The 21,504-nt window shown below is 37.8% G+C and overlaps 1 protein-coding gene and 1 non-coding gene across 2 annotated transcripts; one reads left to right on the forward strand and one right to left on the reverse strand.

Moving 5' to 3' along the window:
- Positions 1–254: 254 nt before the first annotated feature.
- LOC148546054 (uncharacterized) lies at positions 255–1,016 on the reverse strand. Its single transcript, XM_088499128.1, has one exon. It carries the CDS (start codon positions 1,014–1,016, stop codon positions 255–257), a length of 762 nt encoding a protein of 253 aa, XP_088355254.1.
- Positions 1,017–20,879: 19,863 nt separating this feature from the next.
- On the forward strand, positions 20,880–20,987 carry LOC148546055 (small nucleolar RNA R71). Its single transcript, XR_015900425.1, has one exon. It is a non-coding gene; the product is annotated as a small nucleolar RNA R71 (small nucleolar RNA).
- Positions 20,988–21,504: the final 517 nt, after the last annotated feature.

The following is a 21,504-nucleotide window of genomic DNA, read 5'->3' on the forward strand; positions in this document are numbered from 1 at the left end:
CCATTCACGATCTTGCTACTCGTTCCACCCTTGTCTCCACTACCTACATCAATATTTTGTTTTGCTGTCCTCTTGCCACGTGTTGTTTGTTGGACCGTCATCCAGGGTCCATAAGCACTGCTTCCTTCTCCTATTACATTTTTACCCTTTTGTGCCAAATTCAGTATTGCCCTTGTCCTATCCATCATTTCCACTTCCAGTCTTTTCTACTCTCGTCCCCTCCTCCATGGCCGCTTGTTGTGGACCTTTTTTGGTTACTTCAGCTGTGGTTTTTTCGGGCAATCGTTTTGCTCATGTCCCACCATACCATAGGCAAAGCAGATATTGTATAACCCTTCATATTCCACTCCATACTTCACTCCCTTAATTGAGTATTGCGCCACTAGGGGAGCTGTGAGATTCAATTGCACACATAGCCTCGCAAATTTTTCCCTTGTTTTATCTGTTGTATTCACGTCTACTTTCATAGTCTGACCAATCACATTTCCAATCTTCTTGAGCATCTCTTCATCATAATATTCAATCGCCAGACCGGGTAGTCGCACCCATGCTCCGATAGTATCTATTGTGGCTTCAACTGGGTTGAAGTTTGGTTTCCATGGCCTAATGGTTAGATAGTGATCGAAAATTCTCCAAGGGCCTCCTGTTAGCACAAAGTCTAAATCTTCCTGTGAAAAGAACTTGACAATGAAGAAATCATTACCTATGTCAATAACCTCAATACTTCCTTGCTTTTCCCACATTATTTTCAATCTTCTACTGAGGACCGGTAATGATATTTTCCTCTCTAGTAATTTCTCGATTAAAGTATCCTCCCAGGGGTGTCTTAATGTGTTCAAAGCAGCTTCATTGAGGACAAAGTTAACAATTCCATCCACTTTTTTCACCCTGATATCCGGCTGCTGGCTCTTCTCCGGTGTTCTTCGGTTGTGACCTTTTTCAGGTTCCTGTTCCTGTTCCTCTTCCTTCGAGCTTTTCCCTTCGTCTGTGGTTGAGGAGAACTCATCATCCTCCATTTCCGATTTCTTAACTGGCTTTCAACCTCCCTTAACTGCTTCACTGAAGATTCGGATTGCCAGTGTCGAGACTACTTGTCTCTCTGTCTCCTCTATCATCCAGTCTTCCTCCCCTGATACTAGAGACAGAATTCCAATGAACCCCTCCTCTTCTCCGGCCCTTCTTACTTTCTTCCCATGTCTTCCTGTGCTCTCAAGCTCCATCGTTTGTTTCTGTTTTGGTTCATGAGATCTTGAGTGTCCACCACAGACATACTCACCTCTCATTGCGGTAGAGGGCGTCGTCCCGAACTGATGAAACAGTGTTGTACGGAGAGAAAAAGAGAGTTTCTACTACCGACCGTTGGTGATATTATGGATGATTGTCTACCAACTCAACCTCCTTTGAATTTCAATTACTATTAGTTTTTTTTTAGGAGTGCTAGGGGGTTAGCAACTTTTGTGATTTATAGCCATCAAGTAGCCATCAATGATGTTTTTAATGGTGTGAGATTTCATCCAATGGTTTGGAATTACTCATTTTTTTTTTGTGCTGGATACATTTCGAAATAGAACTGAATAAATATTCTATTTTAGAATAGAAAGAAGAAATATAAATATTCTAGAAACTAGAAATAAAAAAATAATTTAATAAAGTAACGGGCCCTTAGACTTTTACTTTTTTTTTCCGGCTCATGCAATTACTATTAGTTTGAGATCTCCTTTTAAAACGTCTTCTTTTTCTTGTTTGATATAGGCCAGCCTTTTATTAATCTGCTCTTCGAATTTTAGAAGAAAAAATTGGAGCAGAGAAAGATTCGTCATCCTTCTCCATATGGGTCGAGTTACCCTTCCCCTCATCCAATAAAACTTTAGATTTCATATTTGGGCCACCTTCTACATGTTTTCTTCTCTTTCTAATCCAAATCAAAGTATATCTATGAGCTGACATTTTAATTTCTACATGTTTGAGCCTCTTTGAATGATTTTACCTTCAATATAATATAAAATTTACTTAAATATCATTCTTTATTTTATCTAACGACAATATCAATTTAATAATAATAGATTAATTTAGATATTTTTATTCAATTTTAACCAAATAAATTCATAAACTATAATAAAAGACTAGTTAGTGAGTTATCAATGCACTTTTTTCATAAATTTAATAAAAAAATTTCATCTTCACTCAATTCTACTCTTTACAAAAACACTTTCTTTATATAAATCTGAAAAAAAAAAAAAAAAACGGGAGGATATAAGAGATTTCTCTTATATAAGCTTCCAATATATCTCCTTTGTCTTAACAAGAAATTATGCTTTTCGTCTAATTTAAGATGTCAAGTTGTCAACAGTCATTTTATATATTATTACTGTTTCTTCTTATTTTTTATAATTTTTTTTAAAGATTTTACTATAACATATCTTAAAATGCTGAATATTACCCGAAAAAAAAGTTTTTTTAGAAAATACAAGTAAAAATTAAGTTTTTAAGTTTTTTTATAATTCAATGCATGAGAAAAATCAATTTTTTTATTTATTCTTTTATGCCTTCAGAATACTTCTTAGCCAATTCGATTTTTTAACATTTAAAAAAATATTTTCACAAAGGAAACAAATCCTTATCATTTTTTTTTTCATTTATCAAGATGATTTTCTCTTTTTATTGTTTTTATGGGCTTGCCGTGGTGGAAAGGACAGATAGCCAATATATGGGTTTTCATGACCCATTACTATTTTCTTATAATAATCGGGCTTAATCGCCATAATTTGCCTTAGAAAGAAAGGCATCGGATCCAACTAAAACATGCATTGAGTGGCTGCTGGGAACTTGCACAAAAGAAAAATATATATGTTATTTGTTGTAATATATATATATATATATATCTATATATATATATATATATATATATATATATATATTCTAAAAATTTCAGTTCAGACCTAATAATAATAATAATAATATATAATAATAATAATAATACAAGCTTTTCAAGCTTACAATGACCAAAATTTTTGGTGATAATAAAAATATCTTTGAGGTTGAAAATATTCAAGCTTTGAGATAAATTTGGAGGTTGACCAAAGAAAATATCTTTGATTTTCTTTTAAAAAAGGAGGGAAACGACAAGAGTCGAATTGAGACTATTTTTTTCGAACATAAACGTTCAAGACAAAAGGTGGTGACAATTGCAGATTATATTCAGAGAATATGTTTAAATAAAATAAAGGTTGCATCTAGAAAATAATAAAAATTATTACTGTATTGCAATGGCATACCAATTTCTTATCGTTGTAGTTTTCAACGTTTTATTAAAAGAATTTTGAAACTGGGATTGTGTAATAACATACTTTTTTAAAAATTAAACAAATATAAATAAAAATAAGAATTCCAATGGAAACTGCTAACCCAAACGTACGTGTATATAAACTTCAGAAAGTCCATGGTAAATGAATTATTCAAATTTCTGATAATAGAATTTAGATACTAATAACTTAATCAGATAAAAGATAAATAAATAAGTAAATCTAGGTTTATAGGAGTATCCATTAAATTAAAGTAGTGTATGGGAGCATCAAGTAATACACTATACACAGTGCCTTTGATTGCATCAACTGTTTCGTATTCTACAATGAATTGGTCTCGTCTACATGTTCATAATTATACTATGTTTTATATTCGCATGACAAGGACACAATATCTAATACTAGCATTTTATTGGAACCAGCACATATAATTGGCAACCTCTTTAGTGGTTCAACTTTATTTTAATGTCAAATCAAATCATTCCAAGCAACTAGAGACTGTACATTTCACATCACACAATTTATAAAGAAATCTAGCATTAGCTTGAAAGACCTACTTTAACTTTTAAGTCTTTTATTAATCGAGATATTTTTCCCTTCATCATTTAGTTGCATATAATGTCGCAACTTCCAATCAAAAAAGACATTTCACCTTGTTAATATCTATAATCTATTATATATAATTAAATCAAATTTGTCATGTAATGATAAAATTGACGTGGTGTCTTTGTGGTATTTTACAATTTATCTAAATGTTTTAAACCAAATCAATTATATCACATTAATTTAATTTAATTTATTTGGTAGTAATGACATGATGGTTATAAATTAAGGGAAAATTTTTCACGCATTGATTATATATATTTCTCCCTTCTTATATACCAACTCCAACTCCTTTGAATTGCCCTTCTCTATACATCAATTTCAACTCCCATAAACTTGTCATTTCTAATATCTGATACATTTGTTCTTTTTAATAAATATCAATTTTGACAACTAAATTTTTAAAATGATTATTCAAATTCACATTTTTCTTCTTTTACTGATTCCTAAATTTAATTCTGATACCATATTAGTTTCTGATTTTTTTTAATACTAAATCAATAAATTAAATGTTAAACTGACACTGACTTGTTACGTTAGATACATAACTAAGCAGTGTCGTTTTATTTTGGCACTTAAATAAGGTAAAAATGAGAGGAAGATCAGAAGAATAGTTTATATAATGTGCAAATCATTATATCTCACTTCATTCTCTAAAACGACCTTGTTTTTGTCTTATTTAAAAGCTAAAACAAAAAGACGCTATTTAGCTATGTGTCTAACGTGACAAATCAGAATTAGCTAGCATTTTGTTTATTGACTCACGCTAGAAAAAATTCAAAGACCAATATAGTACACAAATCAGAATTAGCTGACTCACGCTAGAAAAAATCTAAAGACCAATATAGTACCTGAAACTGGATCTTGGAGACAAATTCAGTAAATCTTAAAAATGATAAAAATTATAAATCTCAAAAACCACTATAAAAATTTAGCTCATCAAACACTATTTACTTGTCTTGTCTTATGCCTAATAATTTAGATTCCACGATTGATATATACTTTTATAGTAATTAATAAACTTTGTATGTTTTTCTATGGGTTACGGCGTTTTCTGATCTTAAGTGGTGAATTAATACTTCATAAATAATAAATCAAAATTTAATTGATATGAAAAATATGCTCACAAAAAATTAATTACAAAAAATTAGTTAATATATATTTATATATTATTAAATTTATTTTTAATATTATAAAGACAAGTTTAACATCGAAAATATTTTAAATTTTGGACTTAATTGTGACTTTGTAAAATTTTTATGGTATTAATGATTATTGTATGTTTTCTGTTTAAAAAATAAAAAGAAAAACATAAATATTTTATAAATTTTCATATATATTATCCCCAAACATTAATTTACTTATACTCATCAATTAACTTGTTTTATTCATTTTATTTCTCTTCATTTAACCTTTAGTTAATTGGTCATTATTGGAGAAGATATATGAAATCAGACCATTATAGAGCGGATTTGGTTGAAACAATATCATAAAATTGGACGTGCTTAGTATATGATTTCAATATAAATAGGACATGATTCTTTATCTTTTAAGGGTTGAATTAAAGAATATGACTTTTATAATGTTAATTTATTATGGGATGTCTTTTTATCGTTAATAAAATAATTACTGTCATGCTACATATCCATATAATTTTGTATGCAAGTCCATCTAAACTGGTCCAATACAAAAAAAATCTAATACTATTAAATGAGTGTGTATTATACGTGTTCCAAACCCCCGAAACATTAACATTCATTCGCGCTTCATTATGAAAAAACGTTCCTTCTTCAACTTTAAAATTGCAATTGGAGAACTTTGAATCATTCTCAAAATTTCTGAAACTTCACTCGTATTCTCTGCGAAAACCACTACTGGAGATGAATCGCGAAAAGATTTCGAAAAGAAGAAGAAAAAACAAACAAAAACAAGAACAGAGACTGCGAAAGGTATAAGAAAAACTACTGTTCATTTAAAATCTTGCAATCTCACATTTCTCCTCGTTGCATTTTAGGTTTACTGGATTGAGTTGTTTCATTTAGTAGATCGACTTATTCTGATTCTATTTTTTTTTTAAAAAACAAAATTATTCTGACGGATTCGGAAACAACAAGTGAAACTGAAAGCTGTCCAACAGATTTAGAAAGCAGAAGCAAATCCGAGAACCAGTAATTTTGATGTTCATATTGGTTTTGTTTTGCTTGTATTTGGTTAAAATTATTCTTATGCGCTTGATCTTATGTATTGCAGAGAAGAAGAAGAAATTGAAAAAACAGCGACAAAGAAAAGAAAACAACAACAGAAGGTGGTTAAAAAAGAAAGCATAAAAAGGAAGCCTGTGCCGACGGATTCGGAAAGCACAAGCGAATCTGGAAAAAAGGGTAAATTTGGGAATTGATAATTTTCGGTTCATTTCTTTGAGTGTATAATGTTCATCTAGTTTAGTTTGGCTTTTCTTTGTTGAAAATTGTTTGTGTGTGCTTGTTAAGTAAATTACAGCTGTGATATTATTTTCCGGTATGAATTCGATGTGTTTGTACGTCTTGCAAAGAAAAAAATTGAAAAAACTCCGACAGTGAAAAGAAAACAACCAGAAAAGGGTGCAAAAAAACAAACCAAATCAAGCAAGCTTGTTTTGACAGATTCAGAAAGCAAAACTGAATCTGAAAGCGAGTAAGTTTCTGAAATCATATCTTGGGTTAATTGATACTTTTATTTTAGCTTCATTGATACTTATTTTATGAATCTTCAGAAGTGAACGAGTAAAGGTCAGCGCTGTTGAAAGAAGAAGAGAGGCGTTGCAGCTGTTAAAAGAAAAGAGAGCAAAGAGAAGAAATGATGGAGCACAGACAACAAACATTGCTCTGGATTGCTTTGACTCGACAGAGGCGCGAAAAAATTTACCTGAGATGTAAGATTCAGTTTCTTATATCGAGTTCTTCTTCTTTGTTTGCTAACATTTCCTAAAACGTCTTCTAATTCCTCTGGATTCACTGAGTCATATTTATTTATTTTGCTTAGACTGCCGACTGTAAATTTGCACAGTGGACCTCTCTTTCAGACTTAGACGAGCTCCACACCGTCTGTAAATGCCCTGGCCAATACCAAGTAAATTCGTTCATTGCAGGCTTTAAATTCGGTTCATTGGATTCCAAAAATGAATTTCAAGTATTTCTAGACCTCTGCTTTTAATCTTGGTTGCTGATTTTAATTTGGTATCATTTTTATTAGGAAAAATACCCTAGAAACCCCAGTAAAATATTTTAGAAGAAAGAAAATTCATCAAAAATAGAGTTTACAAACTCCACCTATGTAATTTGAAAATATTTATGTTGGTCTTTTAGATTTAGGTAATATTTTTTGTTTAATTAATCACACGAAATTGATGTTTAAATGTCAGTAGCACTAGACCTGATCCTAACCTACAAATTATTGAGGTTCAAGAAGAAACTCATTCTCAACATTTGGATATGTGAGTTTTTCAATGTGCAGGTTTCAATTTCACAGTACCTATTCTAATCATTCAACATTGACTTCTTCCTTGTTTACATTCCTTATATTTTCTATTGCCGTGTCTCTTCCGAGTTCTCTTAAGAGTTAATAAAAGATGCCTTTACCTATGTCCCTTCCGAAAGTATAACACAAGAAACTTCTGTTAATGAGTAAGTTGCATATAAAATTCTTTTTATTAATTTTAATGGTATAGGATAATAATTTGGGGTCATTATTGAACTGTTTTCTGTTTAATGCAGTAGCCCTCTGGAATCGCAACAGCAGCCCTGTGAAGAAGCACCGGTAGGGCAATCGGAACAAGAAGCACCTGTCGATGTGTAAGTTTCACTACTTGTTTAAAACTGGATAATTTTGGTTCATTACATGCTTTACTTGCGGATCATTTGAATCCACAAATCAATTCAATGTGTTCTTATATTGGACTCTCTTCTGTTTGTTGCAGCTACCCTTCGGAACCCGAAAAGCAGGACAGCGAGGAATCTTCCCCGACAAAGACGGAGCCAGAACCTCCGTTGAATGTGTAAGTTTTAATTAATATCATTTTTATAATTTTTTGTGTTATATGATATTGGTTTTTCATTTTTCCTTTAAGTTGTAACTAGATTCTTTTTCTTAATTTTAATGGTACAGGATGATAATCACGAGTAGTTATTGAACTCTTTTCTCTTTAATGCAGCAGCCCTCCCGAAGAACAACAGCAAGCGTGCCAAGAAGCTCTAATAGCACGACAATTGGAAGAAGAAGAACAACTTGATTTGTATGTTTTTTGCTTGTTCAAATATGGATAATTTCGGTTCATTACATGGTTTAATTGTGGTTCAGTTGAATCCAAAAATTAATTACTTTCTTTTGTTTGTTATAGCTGTCCTCCAGAACTCGAAAAGCAGGCCTCCGAGGGATCTTCCCCGAGGAAGACGGAGCCAGAATCTCCGTTGAATATGTAAGTTTTAATTAATATCATTTTTATTTACTTTCTTCTTATATGATATTGATTTTTCATTATCGCCTAAAATTTTACTATGTCGTCTTGTAGTGCTGCTCATCCTTCTTTGTGGGAACATGATGCACCTCATTCGACCTTGTCTGTGCGCATGCACAACTGATATTTTTTTATAAAGTGTGTGTACGCACGCCCCTGTAAGCATGCACACACCAGGATAGGGCTTCTATTGGTGGCGCTAGCACAGGTGAGGCGCTTGCACACTTAGTGATGTGTGCGCACGCACACATCCGGCCAGCCTTGGCTTCGTAGGCTGAGTCAGGAGCTAGTTCCTCTGTATTATTGGCACTCTTGTGACTCTTTACTTATTCCTACCCTTAGCTTTTAGGTTTCTTAGCACGCAAGTAATCCTTTCTCTCGAGCGTTACGCTTTTTTTTTTTATTTTTTGATTTTGTTTTACCCCTTTTTTAAGGCTCCTAGTATATTATCTCTTTTCACTATTATATGTACAGTTTGTATGGTTAGAGGTCCGTAACACTACACTACCTCTGTTCTACGACTTAAGCGTAAAACTCTGTGTAGTAGGGTGTTACATTATGGTATCAGAGCAGTTCATTCCTATAGAGCCTGAGGACGGACTGATTATGCTTCTGTGCATTCTCTGTGTACGTGTCTATATGCTATTAGGATATCTAACTGATTTATGTGGCATAAACATTCTTGAGCATGCATTTGGGACTTAAAGCACTAGACTTGCGATATTGAGACTGATCAACTTGATATCACTTGTTTGGTGTGTATAGGGACCAGATGTCGACTCACGAGGTAGAGGCAAAATAGGCAACGCTATGCCTGAAGCATTAGGAAATACTCCTAATCCTATAGACTTCATGGCCACCTTAGGTAATATGGTAGCAGCAATGCAAGCGACCACTGAAGCCTTGGGAAACTAAATAAATAATGGAAATAATGGCATTAATGGTGATGATGGTCCTATGTCACTTTTTTCCTTCCTGAAGGTTCACCCTCCGACCTTCAGAGAGACCTCGAACCTTACTGATGCAGATAACTGGATACAGGCTATCGAGCGAGCATTACAGGCTCAGCAGGTTCCTGATGAACAGTGGGTTAAATTTGGAACCTATAAGCTGCATGGTGAAGCTCAGTATTGGTGGCAGGGCATGAGGCATATTCTGCAGCCTGATGGGGTTGTGATTTCTTGGGAGTTGTTCCGAGAAGAGTTCTATAAGAAATACTTTCCCAACTCAGTTAGAAATGCCAAAGAACTAGAATTGCTTCAGCTGAAACAGGGCCAGATGACCATTATTGAGTACACAAGCAAATTTGAGGAACTGTGCTGCTTTCAACGCATCTGTCAGGGAGCTCCTGAGGACTTTGTTGAGCGGAAATGCATAAAATATGAAGGGGGCCTTCAGAGTGACATTTAGAGCTTTATAGCGCCTATGGAGATCTGGGTGTTCTCAGAGCTTGTGAATAAGAGCAGGGTGGCTGAGAAGTGTGTTAGAAAGGCTGCAGCAGAAAAAGGGAGTATAAGGATGCCATTCCAGAGGACTACAGGGAGGAATTTTGGACCTAGGGGCAAACAGTTCAAGCGTGGTGGCTTTGTCCCTCAGAACAATCAGGGGCAGGGCAACTTTAGGAGGCCAAATGCCAATGCCAATCAGGGAAGAAGGCAAGAGAAGCGTCCATAGCAGGACTTGAGTTGTCACAGATGCGGGAAGTACCATTCAGGGCCATGTAGGTTTGGGACTGGAGTCTGTTATTCCTGTGGACGGCTTGGACACTTGGCTAATAGCTGCCCAGAGAAGAAGAGGTATGAAATAGGTAGAGTGCAGCAACCAGGGAGAGTATACACTACTTTTGCAGTAGGCACTGAGGGGTCAGAGACATTGATCAGAGGTAACTGTGAGATGGCTGGTAAAATTTTGAATGCCTTGTTTGATTCTGGAGCTACACATTCTTTTATTGCATTTGAGAAGGCTGATGAGTTAGGGTTGAAAATAGTAGTCATGATATGATTTCAAGGTGTATAATGCCACACACGAGGCTATGGTGACTAGGTTAGGGTGCCCCCAAGTTTCATTTTGAAAACAACAACGTGAGTTTTGTGCATGACTTAATTTGTCTGCCTATGACTGGTCTTGATCTCATTCTGGGGTTGGACTGGTTATCCAAGAACCAGGTTCTGCTCGATTGCTCAACAAAAACAGTGTCTTTTATGCCAGAAGACACAGAAGAGTCGGTTGTGGCGAATAGCTGCTACCTGAATTCCTTGATAGTGAATTATTCTGGGGCCGAATGCCAGAGAATATTGTTGTTAACTGCGGGTGTTTCTGGTGATGATCAAAGCTTGGAGCAAATCCCGATAGTGTGTGAATTCCCAGAGGTGTTTCTCGATGACATTGATGAATTTCCACCTAACCGAGAAGTTGAATTTGCTATTGAGTTAGTGCCTGGGGCTGGATCAATCTCGAGTGCTCCTTATAGAATGTCACCTCTAGAAATGGCCGTATTGAAGACTCAGCTAGAAGATCTGTTGGATAAGAACTTTATCCGACCGAGTGTTTCTTCGTGGGGCGCGCCGGTGTTACTGGTAAAGAAGAAAGATGGGAGTATGCGATTATGTGTTGATTACCGACAGCTAAATAAGATTACTGTGAAGAATAAATACCCGTTACCAAGGATTGATGACCTGATGGACCAGTTACAGGGAGCCGGTGTATTCTCTAAGATTGATCTACGATCCAGATACTATAAGATAAGAGTTAGGGAAGAGGATATTCCTAAAACTGCCTTCAGAACGCGCTATGGCCACTATGAATACACTGTGATGTCCTTCGGACTGACTAATGCCCCAGCGATATTCATGGATTACATGAACAGGATTTTTCATCCGTATCTGGATAAGTTTGTTGTTGTGTTTATCGATGACATTCTTATCTACTCTAAGATAGAGGATGAGCATGCGGAGCACTTGCGAACAGTACTGCAAATCCTAAAGGATAGAATGTTGTATGCCAAGCTATCCAAGTGTGAATTTTGGAAGTCTGAAGTGAAATTTCTTGGTTATGTGGTGAGTAAGCAAGGAATAGCAGTGGATCCTGCTAAGGTTGAGGCAGTGATGAATTGGGAGCGACCAACTTCAGTGACGGAGATAAGGAGTTTTTTAGGCTTGGCGGGTTATTATCGGAGGTTCATTAAAGGGTTTTCACAGCTCGCTTTGCCTTTGACCAAGATGACTAGGAAGGATGTTCCTTTTATGTCGACTCCTGAGTGCGAGGAGAGTTTCTTGTCATTAAAGCAGAGATTGACAATTGCGCCTGTGTTAGCGTTGCCAGAGCCGAGAGAATCATTCGAGGTATACTGTGATGCATCCTTAAAAGGTCTAGGATGAGTGTTAATGCAGCATCATAAAGTTGTAGCTAATGCCTCCCGTCAGTTAAGGCCGCATGAAAGAAACTATCCAACTCATGATTTGGAGCTTGCTGCCGTTGTTTTGCTTTGAAGATTTGGACACATTATCTTTATGGTGTGAAATTTCAAGTTTTCTCGGACCATAAGAGCTTAAAGTACCTATTTGAACAAAAAGAGTTGAATATGCGCTAGAGGAGGTGGATGGAACTCCTAAAGAATTATGACTTCGAGTTAAACTACCATCCGAGAAAGGCGAATGTGGTGGCAGACGCCTTGAGTAGGAAATCCCTATGTGCCACTTGGATGATGCTAAGAGAGGAAGAGTTACTAAGAGCATTCCAAGGGTTGAAACTGGGAATCAGAGAAGAGTTCGGGATTTTATGCCTAAGCCAGTTATAAATTTCAAGCGACTTCAAGGCGGAACTACTAAAGGCTCATCAGAATGACCAAGAATTGTATAAGCTTTTGCCAGCGATTGAGAAAGGCAAGAAATGGAGAGTGTCAGAAGATAAAAATGGGTTGTGGAGGTTCAAGGTTCGGATCATTGTGCCAGATGTCGGAGATTTGTGACAGAGCATGTTGGAGGAAGCTCATAAGAGCGGGTTCTCCATTCATCCGGGGAGCACCAAGATGTTCCAAGACCTAAAGACAATGTTCTGGTGGCCAAGAATGAAAAATAATGTGGGGTTGCATGTTTTCACGTGCCTAACTTGTCAGAAAGTTAAAATTGAACACCAAAGACCAGTGGGAACCTTCAACCTTTGGAGATTCCACAGTGAAAATGGGAAAGCATTGCTATAAATTTTGTGTTGGGTTTATCGAGAACCCGGATGGGTTGTGATGCTATTTGGGTAGTTGTGGATCAGTTGACCAAATCGGCCCACTTCTTTCCTATCCGGATAAGTTGCACTATGGAAGAGTTGGTGCGACTATACATTAAGGAGATTGTGAGGTTACATGGCGTACCTTCCACTATTGTATCCGATAGAGATCCTCACTTTACCTCGCGGTTCTGGGGAGCTTTTCAACGAGCTTTGGCACTCAATTGAGCCTAAGCACTGCCTATCATCCTCAGACGGATGGCAAATCAGAAAGAACAATCCAAACCTTGGAAGACATGCTACGAGCTTGTGTTTTGGACAAGCCAGCGAGCTGGGATCGATATATGCCTCTAGTAGAATTTGCTTATAACAACAACTATCATGCGAGTATTGGAATGGCTCCATATGAGGCTTTGTATGGAAGAAAATGTCAGTCTCTGTTGTGTTGGTATGAGGCAGGAGAAAAGATCCTGATAGGACCTGAAATGATAAGTGAAACCACTGAGCAAATAAAGAAAATCCGGAGTCGAATGCTTGAAGATCAAAGCCGTCAGAAGAGCTATGCTGACCAAAGGTGGAAGCCTTTAGAATTTGAGGAAGGAGAACACGTCTTCCTGAAGGTTACTCCGACCGCTGGTATAGGGAGATCCATCAAAACTAAGAAGCTAAATCCCTGTTACATTGGGCCGTTTGAAATCCTAAAGAGAATTGGACCAATGGCGTATAAGATCGCCTTACCACCACATCTCTCGAACCTGCATGACGTGTTTCACGTATCACAGCTTCGTATATATACTTTTGATCCTAGTCATGTCCTAGAGCCGGAATCAGTTCAAGTGAGAGAAGATCTGACGCTTCCAGTAACTCCGGTTAGGATTAATGATACCAGCATCAATCGCTTACGCGGGAAAGAGGTTTATTTGGTGAAAGTAGCTTAGATTCGAGCTGGTATTGAAGAGCATACCTGGGAGCTTGAGTCAGAGATGCAGAAGGACTACCCCCACCTCTTTTCAGGTAACTCACTTTGAATTTTGAGGACAAAATTTCTAATTAGGTGGGTAGGATGTAAACCTCGCTAAAATCGGTAAATAAAGAGTCAATAAATTAAATTTTAATCAGGAAAATTAAAAATGAAAATCTAACATCAAAATAGGATAGAGCTCATCAAAACGAGAATTTTGATACTAATTTCGAAAAAATTTGGCCTAAAATTAGACCGGATGGGCCGAACTGGTTGAACCGGGGCCTAAACCGGACCCGTGGGTCCAACAGGAACCATAACTTAAAAGAAGCAGCAGTTTCTTCTTCCCCATTTCATACACACAATGCCAAACAGAAAGGGGAGGAAAAGGAGCTTCCCTAACCCGCATCAAATCTTCTCACTTCTATAACTTTTCCGTTTGAGATCCGATTGCCGCATCGTTCGCGGCCACGTGTCCAGCGCGTTGAGCTTTACATTTCTATCGAATCAATTTCATCAGTAAGCTCCATTTTTCGTTCCAGAATCTCTACCCCCTTTCTTATGGTGAAATTGAACCCTTGTGATAAAATCTTGTCCAATTTGGAGTTTTAGGTTCGATTTAGCTTTTGAAGCTTATTGGGCTTGAGTTATTTTGCATGGGTATGGTAAGAACAACCTAAACCCTAGTCAATTTTTATTTTATTACGTAAAAGCTGAATTTGGAATATATATGTGTATTAGGTGAGAATTAAGTTTATATATATACTTTGGAATTCAAAAGTAAACATTTGGGGGCTTGGTGGTTGGTGCGCAGAAATCGTGACGATTCCATTCCTTGGTAACGGCACTAAAAACTCAATATACACGTTCATAATCTTAGTTCTTTGTCACAACTTCGCACAACTAACCAGCAAGTGCACTGGGTCGTCCAAGTAATAAACCTTACGTGAGTAAGGGTCGATCCCACGGAGATTGTCGGCTTGAAGCAAGCTATGGTCACCTTGTAAATCTCAGTCAGGCGGATTCAATTGATTATAGAGATTTAATAATTAAAAGATAAATAAAATGCAAAATAAAGATAGTGATACTTATGTAATTCATTGGTGATAATTTCAGATAAGCGTATAGAGATGCGTTCGTTCCTCCTGAACCTCTGCTTTCCTATTGTCTTCATCCAATCCTTCATACTCCTTTCTATGGCAAGCTGTATGTTAGGCATCACTGTTGTCAATGGCTACATCCTGTCCTCTCAGTGAAAATGGTCCAATGCGCTGTCACTGCATGGCTAATCATCTGTCGGTTCTCGATCATACTGGAATAGGATCCATTGATCCTTTTGCGTCTGTCACTACGCCCAGCACTCGCGAGTTTGAAGCTCGTCGCAGCCATCCCTTCCCATATGCTACTCGAAACACCACAGACAAGGTTTAGACTTTCCGGATCTCAAGAATGGCCGTCCATGGATTCTAACTTATACCACGAAGATTCTGATTAAGGAATCCCAGAGATACTCATTCAATCTAAGGTATAACGGAAGTGGTTGTCAGGCACGCGTTCATAGGTTGGGAATGACGATGACTGTCACGATCATCTCATTCATGTTGAGGTGCAAATGAATATCTTAGAACCGAAATAAGATTGAATTGAATAGAAAAACGATAGTACTTTGTATTAATTCATGAGGAACAGCAGAGCTCCACAACTTAATCTATGGTGTGTAGAAACTCTACCGTTGAAAATATATAAGTGGTAATGGAGTTCAGTGGTATCGGCCCCAGAGGGGAACCAGAGTCACCAAGACTAAAATGATCCGAAGATATAAATACAATAGTAAAAAGTTCTATTTATGCTAAACTAGTTACTAGGGTTTACAGAAATGAGTAATTGATGCAGAAATCCACTTTCGGGGCCCACTTGGTGTGTGCTTGGGCTGAGCATTGAGCTTTACACGTGTAGAGGCTTCTCTTGGAGTTGAACGCCAGTTTGTAACCTATTTTTGGCGTTTAACTCTACTTTGCAACCTGTTTCTGGCGTTTAACTCCAGAATGCAGCATGGAACTGGCGTTGAACGCCAGTTTGCATCATCTAAACTCGAGAAAAGTATGAACTATTATATATTTCTGGAAAGCCCTGGATGTCTACTTTCCAACGCAATTGAGAGCGCACCATTTGGAGTTCTGTAGCTCCAGAAAATCCACTTTGAGTGGAGGGAGGTCAGAATCCAGCAGCATCTGCAGTCCTTCTTCAACCTTTGATTCTGATTTTTGCTCAAGTCCCTCAATTTCAGCCAGAAAATACCTAAAATCACAGAAAAATACACAAACTCATAGTAAAGTCCAGAATGTGATTTTTATTTAAAAACTAATAAAAATATACTAAAAGCTAACTAAATTTTACTGAAAACTATGTAAAAATAATGCCAAAAAGCGTATAAATTATCCGCTCATCACAACACAAAACTTAAATTGTTGCTTGTCCCCAAGCAACTGAAAATCAAATAGGATAAAAAGAAGAGAATATACTATAAATTCCAAAATATCAATGAAACTTAGCTCCAATCTGATGAGCGGGACTTGTAACTTTTTGCTTCTTGAATATTTTTGGCATCTCACTTTATCCATTGAAGTTCAGAATGATTGGCATCTATAGGAACTCAGAGTTTAGATAGTGTTATTGATTCTCCTAGTTCAGTATGTTGCTTCTTGAACACAGCTACTTTATGAGTCTTGGCCCTGGCCCTAAGCACTTTGTTTTCCAGTATTACCACCGGATACATAAATGCCACAGACACATAATTGGGTGAACCTTTTCAGATTGTGACTCAGCTTTGCTAAAGTCCTTAATTAGAGGTGTCCAGGGTTCTTAAGCACACTCTGTGTTTGCTTTGGACCTTGACTTGAACCGCTCAGTCTCAAGTTTTCACTTGACACCTTCACGCCACAAGCACATGGTTAGGGACAGCTTGGTTTAGCTGCTTAGGCTAGGATTTTATTCCTTTATGCCCTCCTATCCACTGATGCTCAAAGCCTTGGATCCTTTTTATTACCCTTGCCTTTTGGTTTTAAGGGCTATTGGCTTTTTGCTCTTGGCTTTTGGTTTAAAGAGCTTTTGGCTTTTTCTGCTTGCTTTTTATTTTTCTTTTTTTTTCGCCATTTTTCTTTTCTCTCTTTTTTTTCACAAGCTCTTCTCTATTCACTGCTTTTTCTTGCTTCAAGAATCATTTTTATTATTTTTCAGATCATCAAATAACATTTCTCCTTTTTCCTTATTCTTCAAGAGCCAACATATTTAACATTCATAAACAACAACTTCAAAAGACATATGCCCTGTTCAAGCATACATTCAGAAAACAAAAAGTATTGTCACCACATCAAAATAATTAAACTAGTTTCAAGGATGAATTCAAAATCCTGTACTTCTTGTTCTTTTGTTTTCAAAATAGTTTTCATTTAAGAGAGGTGATGGAGTCATAGGACATTCATAGCTTTAAGACATAGACACTTAAACACTAATGATCATATAGTAAAGACACAAACATATTTAAACATGAAGCACAGAAACCGAAAACAAAAAATAAATAGACAAGGAGATTAAGGAATGAGTCTACCTTAGTGAGGGTGGCGTCTTCCTCTTCTTGAAGAACCAATGGTGCCTTTGAGCTCCTTTATGTCTCTTCCTTGCCTTTGTTGCTCCTCCTTCATAGCTCTTTGATCTTCTCTAATCTCATGGAGGATGATGGAGTGCTCTTGGTGCTCCACCCTTAGTTGTCCCATATTGGAACTTAATTCTCCTAGGGAAGTGTTGATTTGCTCCCAATAGTTTTGTGGAGGAAAGTGCATCTCCTGAGGCATCTCAGGGATTTCATGGTGGGGAATTTTCTCATGCTCTTGCTGAGGTCCATGATCTCTTATTTGCTCCATCCTTTTCTTAGTGATGGGCTTGTCCTCTTCAATGAGGATGTCTCCCTCTATGTCAATTCCAGCCGAATTGCAGAGGTGGCATATGAGGTGAGGAAAGGCTAACCTTGCCCAAGTGGAGGACTTGTCAGCCACCTTGTAAAGTTCTTGAGGTATAATCTCATGAACTTCCACCTCCTCTCCAATCATGATACTATGGATCATGATGGCTCAGTCTATAGTAACTTCAGACCAGTTACTAATAGGAATGATTGAGCGTTGAATAAACTCTAACCACCCCCTAGCCACTGGTTTGAGGTCATGCCTTCTTAATTGAACCGGCTTGCCTCTTGAGTCAATTTTCCATTGAGCTCCTTCCTCACATATGTCTATGAGGACTTGGTCCAACCTTTGATCAAAGTTGACCCTTCTTGTGTAGGGGCGTGCGTTCTCTTCCGTCATTGGCAAGTTGAACGCCAGCCTTACATTTTTCGGACTGAAATCTAAGTATTCCCCCGAACCATGGTAAGCCAATGCTTTGGATTTGGGTTCACACTTTGAACATGGTTCCTAGTGATCCATGCGTTTGCATAGAATCTTGAACCATTAGGATCCCGACTTGTTGAATGGGGTTGGTGAGAACTTCCCAACCTCTTCTTTGGATCTCAAGTCGGATCTCCGGATACTCATTCTTTTTAAGCTTGAAAGGAACCTCAGGGATCACTTTCTTCTTGGCCATAACTTCATAGAAGTGGTCTTGATGGACCTTTGAGATGAATCTCTCCATCTCCCATGACTCAGAGGCGGAAGCAATTGCCTTCCCTTTTCTCTTTCTAGAGGATTCTCTGGCCTTAGGTGCCATAAATGGTTATGGAAAAACAAAAAGCTATGCTTTTACCACACCAAACTTAAAATGTTAGCTCGTCCCTGAGCAAAAGAAGAAAGAAAGTAGTAGAAGAAGAAGAAAAATGGAGGAGATAGGGGAAGAAGATGTATTCGGCCAAGGAGAAGAAGAGAGGGTTGTGTTGTGTGAAAATAAAGAAGGAGTGAGGGGTTTATATAGGAGTGAGGGGGGTGTAGGGTTCGGCCATTAGGGTTGGGTTTGGGAGGGAAATTAGTTTGAATTTTGAAGGTAGGTGGGGTTTATGGGGAAGAGAGGATGGATGTGAGTGGTGAAGAGGTGATTGGAAAGAGTGATTGAGGTGATTGGTGAAGGGTATTTGGGGAAGAGAGTTATGAAAAGGTGTGAAGAGGAGAGAAGAAAAAATGGGGATCCTGTGGGGTCCACAGATCAAGTGGGGTCAAGGACTTAACATCCCTGCTCCAATTAGGCGTGTAAAACGCCCTTGCTGTGCAATCCTGGCGTTTAATGCCAGACTGATGCCTGTTTCTGGCATTAAACGCCCAAATGTAGCTTGTTTTTGGCATTTAACGCCAGGCAGATGCTTGTTTCTGGCGTTAAACACCAGACAGATGCTTATTTCTGGCGTTAAACGCCAGACTGCTCTCCTCCAGGGTGTGCTATTTTTAAAGCTATTTTTTCATTCTATTTTTTTGATTTTTCAGTAGTTTTTGTGACTTCACATGATCATCAACCTAATAAAACACGAAATAACAAAAAGAAAATAAAATAGATATGATTAAATAACATTGGGTTGCCTCCCAATAAGCACTTCTTTAACGTCAATAGCTTGACAGTGAGCTCTCATGGAGCCTCACGGATGTTCAGAGCATTGTTGGGACCTCCCAACACTAAACTTAGAGTTTGAATGTGGGGGTTCAACACCAAACTTAAAGTTTGGTTATGGCCTCCCAACACCAAACTTAGAGTTTGACTGTGGGGGCTTTGGTTGACTCTGCAGTGAGAGAAGCTTTTCATGCTTCCTCTTCATGGTTACAGAAGGAGATCCTTGAGTTTCAAACACAAGGTTGTCCTCATTCAGTTGAAGGACCAACTCTCCTCTGTCCACATCAATCACAGCTCTTGCTGTGGCTAGGAAGGGTCTTCCAAGGATGATGGATTCATCCTCTTCCTTCCCAGTGTCTAGGATTATGAAATCAGCAGGGATGTAAAGGCTTTCAACCTTTACTAACACGTCCTCTACTTGTCCATAAGCCTGTTTTCTTGAGTTGTCTGCCATCTCTAATGAGATTCTGGCAGCTTGTACCTCAAAGATCCCAAGTTTCTCCATTACAGAGAGTGGCATTAAGTTTATTCCTGACCCCAGGTCACACAGAGCCTTCTCAAAGGTCATGGTGCCTATGGTACAGGGTATTAAGAATTTGCCTGGATCCTGTTTCTTTTGAGGTAATTTCTGCCTATCCAATGCATTCAGTTCATTAGTGAGTAAGGGAGGTTCATCTTCCCAAGTATCATTACAAAATAATTTGGCATTCAGCTTCATGATTGCACCAAGGTACTTAGCAACTTGCTCTTCAGTAATGTCTTCATCCTCTTCAGAGGAAGAATACTCATCAGAGCTCATGAAGGGCAGAAGGAGGTTCAATGGAATCTCTATGGTCTCTAGACGAGCCTCAGATTTCTTTGGTTCCTCAAAGGGATACTCCTTATTGGTCACTGGACGTCCCAGGAGGTCTTCCTCACTAGGATTCACGTCCTCCTCTTCCCTTGTAGGTTTGCCCATGATGGTCAAATCAATGGCCTTGCACTCTCTCTTTGGATTATCTTCTGTATTGCTTGGGAGAGTACTAGGAGGAGTTTCAGTGACTCTTTTACTCAGCTGGTCCACTTGTGCCTCCAAATTTCTAATGGAGGACCTTGTTTCATTCATGAAACTTACAGTGGCCTTAGATAGATCAGAGACTATATTTGTTAAGCTAGATGGATTCTGCTCAGAATTCTCTGTCTGTTGCTGAGTGGATGATGGAAAAGGCTTGCTATTGCTAAACCTGTTTCTTCCACCATTATTAAAGCCTTGTTGAGGCTTTTGTTGATCCTTCCATGAGAGATTTGGATGATTTCTCCATGAGGGATTATAGGTGTTTCCATAGGGTTCACCCATGTAATTCACCTATGCTATTGCAGGGTTCTCAAGATCATAAGCTTTTTCTTCAGAAGATGCCTCTTTAGTACTGTTGGATGATTCCTTCAATCCATTCAGACTCTGAGAGATCATATTGACTTGCTGAGTCAATATTTTATTCTGAGCCAATATGGCATTCAGAGTATCAATTTCAAGAACTCCTTTCCTTTGAGGCGTCCCATTACTTACAGGATTCCTCTCAGAAGTGTACATGAACTAGTTATTAGCAACCATGTCAATGAGTTCCTGAGCTTCTGCAGGCGTTTTCTTTAGGTGAATGGATCCACCTGCAGAATGGTCCAATGACATCTTTGATAACTCAGACAGACCATCATAGAATATATCCAGGATGGTCCATTCTGAAAGCATGTCAGAAGGACACTTTTTGGTCAGTTCCTTGTATCTCTCCCAAGCTTCATATAGGGATTCACCTTCCTTTTGTCTGAAGGTTTGAACATCCACTCTAAGCTTACTAAGCTTTGAGGAGGAAAGAACTTGGCTAAGAAAGCCGTGATCAGCTTATCCCAAGAGTTCAGGCTATCCTTAGGTTGAGAGTCCAACCATATTCTACCTCTGTCTCTTACAGCAAACGGGAAAAGCATGAGCCTGTAGACCTCGGGATCAACCCCATTGGTCTTAACAGTATCACAGATCTGCAAGAATTCAGTTAAGAACTGAAAAGGATCTTCTGATGGAAGTCCATAAAACTTGCAGTTCTGTTGCATCAGAGAAACTAATTGAGGTTTCAGCTCAAAGTTGTTTGCTCCAATGGTAGGGATTGAGATGCTTCTTCCATGTAAATTGGAATTAGGTGCACTAAAGTCACCAAGCATCTTCCTTGCATTATTATTATTTTTGGCCATGTCTCCTTCTTTTTCGAAATTTTCAGTCAGATTTTCTCCAGAGAGTTGTGCTTTAACTTCCCTTAGCTTCCTCTTCAGAGTTCTTTCAAGTTCAGGATCAGCCTCAACAAGAATGTTCTTATCCT

This window comes from Arachis ipaensis, chromosome B9 (genome assembly GCF_059453495.1).
Source record: "Arachis ipaensis isolate K30076 ecotype BB chromosome B9, ASM5945349v1, whole genome shotgun sequence".
Taxonomy (NCBI): domain Eukaryota; kingdom Viridiplantae; phylum Streptophyta; class Magnoliopsida; order Fabales; family Fabaceae; genus Arachis; species Arachis ipaensis.

Coding starts and splice junctions, on each gene's coding strand:
- LOC148546054 (XM_088499128.1), bottom strand. CDS start 1,016: ATGGAGGATGATGAGTTCTCCTCAACCACAGACGAAGGGAAAAGCTCG.